Source organism: Propithecus coquereli, unplaced genomic scaffold (genome assembly GCF_000956105.1).
Source record: "Propithecus coquereli isolate 6110/MARCELLA unplaced genomic scaffold, Pcoq_1.0 Scaffold64, whole genome shotgun sequence".
NCBI lineage: Eukaryota > Metazoa > Chordata > Mammalia > Primates > Indriidae > Propithecus > Propithecus coquereli.
The window spans coordinates 1,325,602-1,329,777 of NW_012152396.1; the positions used below are offsets into that span (position 1 = coordinate 1,325,602).

The 4,176-nt window shown below is 50.2% G+C and overlaps 1 protein-coding gene across 1 annotated transcript in view; it reads right to left on the reverse strand.

The window, feature by feature from the left end:
* Positions 1–2,901, reverse strand: part of GRSF1 (G-rich RNA sequence binding factor 1) — a 22,967-nt gene extending 20,066 nt beyond the window's left edge. The window contains exons 1-2 of the mRNA XM_012659830.1: positions 2,476–2,901; positions 4–122 (exon numbers count right to left, since the gene is read on the reverse strand). Coding sequence (XP_012515284.1) covers positions 4–122; positions 2,476–2,829 — 473 coding nt within the window. The 5' untranslated portion in view covers positions 2,830–2,901. The remainder of the gene's footprint in view (positions 1–3; positions 123–2,475) is intronic.
* Positions 2,902–4,176: the final 1,275 nt, after the last annotated feature.

Here is a 4,176-nt window from a genome sequence, read left to right on the forward strand (position 1 = left end):
GACCAGGGCAATCCTTGAGCTCGAATGAGATAAACATCATCCACTTCCTCTCCTAACTTGGACGGGGCCAATTCGTACTCAGGGAGTGGTGGAAGGTCTTCCAGATAGGTAGTTTTGGAGTCCTTCCAAGAGAGATGAACAAATATAAAAATATTTCTTTGACAACCTACTTAGAAAATGTTTATTACTATAAACACACACTCTAGATGTTAACATTATTTCAAAGGCAAGAAGTAAACATCACAAGTCTAACTCACCCTGTTTTGGCTTCAAGTGTACATCCCAAAGCAGTAAGCAGGTATATACTAATGATTTGGTCAGATAAATTTTATTCAGGGCTTGTTTTTAAATTCATCAGCCCTAAATTATACCCAGTAATAGTGTCTATTTAAGACAGCACAAGAAAGGTCCCTTCAATTTGATAAATATTTGATTGCCCCCTACACACAGTGCACCATATTAGGCCTCTGTATCAAAGCGTACTATTTAGAATAAGACAAGCATACAAGACAAGATGCTTTAAGTGCTATAATTAAGATATAAAATACTATAGGAACTCAAAACAGAGTACTAACAGAAAAATCAGTACGTGATATGAGATGGGCCTTAAAGGAAGGACAGAATTCTGACAGGGATATATCAAAGATACGGCATTCCAGTTTGAAAGTGAGGGAAAGAAGTATGAACAAAGGCCCACTTGAAAAACAGCAATTAATCCCATTTGTCTAAATTGTAGAATACACTTAGGAGCCAAAGATGAGCTGGCAAAAGGAACTCGGTACCACATAGCAGAAGGCCTTGATTGTTGGGCTCAATGCTGTGTGTCCTTCACTTGATAGGCAAAGGGAAGTTAATAAAAGACACTGAGGAGTGGGTAAATCAACAGGACAGCAGGACGCCTTGGAAAGATGAATCTGTCAGCTGGTATGGCAGACCAACTGAATAAGGGAAAGATCAGAAAAGGCAATAGCAGCAGGGTTGAGGCGACAAGAGCCAGAGACATATCCAAAGAATTCCATTTTATAAGACTAAGCAAAAACTGGGATTTAAAAAAGACTCTAACAAGCACTGCGACCTTAACCTAGGAAGACACCTCAGGCTTTAACACTTGCACTCCACTGGACTAGGGACAGATGCCTTTGCATCATCCATCATTTTCAAGATGACTTGTGTTCAATTTTAAGGAGTCAACAACAAATGTAAGCATAGTGTCTAACACACAGTAAATACTCAACAGATTATATCACTTTAGTCCATTCCGGGTTGTATTTTTAATTTATATTTTCTTAAGCATTTAAAATTTAATTTACTATTCTTTTTTTAACCACTATACTAACAAGGACTTTAGCCAACTTCACAGGAAAAAAAAATGAGAGAGAAGCCAGCTCACAAACACTTCCTAGAGATAGTTTTGCTTTTTTTTTTTTTTAAGGCAACTTTCTCCATTTTCCCAGAATTCCATAAGCATCACAAGCTTTTACAGAAAAGGCAGCAGAAGTATTGGGCCAGGATTCAAATCAATTAGCTCAGCCCCTGGCAGACAGCAGCCATGCTGATTAGCCTCCCCGTTTCCATAAGTTCAAGGAGAAGCGCAAACTGAATTAAGATAAATAACGACCCAAGGCATCGGGGGCTGGGGAGTCACAAAGTGTGCACTTTCCGGATGCCACGTAACAGGCAGAAGAGAAAGCGTCATACACAAAACATTTGCAATCTCAGGTTTTTAAAGCACACACTGCCTTTTTTTTTAAAAGAAAGAAAAAAAAAAGGAAAGGAAAACAATGTAGATTCATTCCCGGGCCTCGCTTGTGGCCTCAACGCCGCTTTCCCCACGTTCCCTCCCCCATATCAGTCTCCACACGGTTCTCTCAGGTGACGGCGACCGACAGTCGTGAAGGACCTCTGTCAGATTAAGCGGAGTAGCAGAGGTGACCTTCAGTAAACTGGGACAGCCCGCCTTTCCCCAGGGACACGACAGAGAGGAGCGCGCCGGGGACGACGCTCCTTCCCCGCAAGCCACCCACGCAGCTGTGCGCGTGAGCCTGCGTATCGGCGGGGCCGTGAGGCGCCGAGGCCGCCCGGGCCTAGCGCTCTCGCCTCACCGAAACTCCCACCCCGCGCGGGGTCCGGCCTCCCAACTTCGCAAGCCGCGGGCGCGGAGCGAGAGGGATGCGGGGCGCGGGCGTCAGCAGCCCCACAAAACCTACCATGGGCCCGGCGGGAAACAAGGCCTCAACATTCACCCCAGCCACACTCACACTTGCCCACCGACCAGTGACTAGAAGGGAGAACAAAACAAGGAGAAAACCCGAGGCCTGGGAGAGCGTCCCTTGTTCCGGGGCCCAATAGGAGGCCAGGGCGAGCGGGGGCGGGTGTGCGGCGCGTGCCGCGGATCCCCGGGCGCGCCCGCAAGGCGCACGCGGAGGGGCGCGTGCGCGCGGCCCTGGAAGGGTCCCGTGCGCGGCCCCCACGTACCTGACTGTAGCCCCGCGCCGGGCCGGCGGCCGCCGCCAGCGACTGCGGCAGCAGAGGGGCTCGCAGGGCAGGGTAGGAGGCTGCGGCCGCAGCCGCGGCAGAAGTGGCCGCAGGGGGAGGCCCCGCCAGCCTCCCGGGGGGCACAGGCCCGGTCTGGAAGCTCCGCGTCTGGGAGGCGGCGGCCGCGGCCGCCCCGAGCAGCAGCAGCAGGCGGCGGCGGCCCGAAACGCCGGAAGGGAAGGCGCCGGCGGCCGAGTAGAAGGGCAGGCAGGCGGCGCCGGTGCGCCGGCAGCTGCTGCAGTTGCAGCCGCAGCCCCGGAGCAGCGCCCCGAGTACCCAGCGCGTCCCGGCCATGGACTCCGGAGGCGGCGCGGGGCCCGGCGGCGGCTGCGGCTGCAGCGCTAGCGAAGAGGAAGTAGAATCCAGGGCCGGGGAGGGGCGGCGGGCACATGCGCCGCCGACGCCAGGGGCAGCGGCGAGTTGCGGGAGGCGGAGGAGAGCGCGCGGCTCCGCCCGGTCTCCGCCCTCGGGGCGGGGCGGCCCACGTTCGGGAGGGGCCCGGGGACCCCGGTGAGACGGACCCGACGCGCCGCGCTGCGCTTCCACGCGGTGGAAACTGAGGCTCGAGATGAGGTGAGGGCCTTCCTGTTCTGCGCAGGGCCGAGACCTGGAGCGCAGGTCTCCCGTCGGCCTGTGCTGCGCCTCCGAGACGCCTGACCTGAGGGGCGAGAGAGACGTTTCTGGAAGGAATTGTGGTACCCTGGTTATAAAATGTCGGGATAATATCTGAGGAGATTTGATACCCCCGCGCTTGAGATAAGTGAAGACTAACCTTGTTTTCAAATGAAATAGGTGCTTATTATTATGTCGATAATGTATATCAACAAAGATAAAGTCTCCGCAAATGAGACTATTCACAAGTGAACACGCAGCGATTTGCAAAAAATAAATAAAAAATAATGACTGGCTGTGCAGTATTCCTCCTGTGGCCAGAACCTGTCAAAGATAAACAGGCAAAAGGGAGTCCTGAGAGTAAAAAATAGAAAAAGTATTTTTTTAAAAACAACTTTTTATTGTGGAAGATCTCAAATGTAGGAAAGTATAATAAACTTCCCAAACTTCAGAAATTATCAACATTTTTCAACATTATTTTATCTATCCCTACCACCACCCCCCAGACCTTATTTTCCTTGCTGGAATATTTTAAAGCAAAGGGTGATCATGGCAATCACCTTTTCAGTGTTCGTTTTAAACTGATAAGAACTTAAAAAAAAAACTTTATTCTGATAAGTTGTTTTTGAAGGATTTAAGATTATTACATTTAAAGTTTGACTTGTTCATCCTGAATGAGTTTTAGATAAGGAAAACTCAGGCTGGGTGTGGAGGCCCATTCCTCTAATTCCAGCACTTTGGGAGGCTCAGGTAAGAGGATCCTTGACCAGCCTGGGCCACATAGCAAGACCCTATCTCTACAAAAAATAAAAAATTAGCTGGGCATGGTGGTACATTCATGTAGTCCTAGCTGCTCAGGAGGCTGAGGCAGGAGGCTCAATTGAGCCCAGGAGTTTGAGGCTACAGTGAGCTATAATCTTTCCACTGCACTCTAGTCCTGGGTGACAAAGTAGGATCCTGTCTGAAAAAAAAAAAGGAAAAAGAAAAGCTCAGTATTTCCCAGAAAGACCTTTTTTCTGCCTCCAAAAA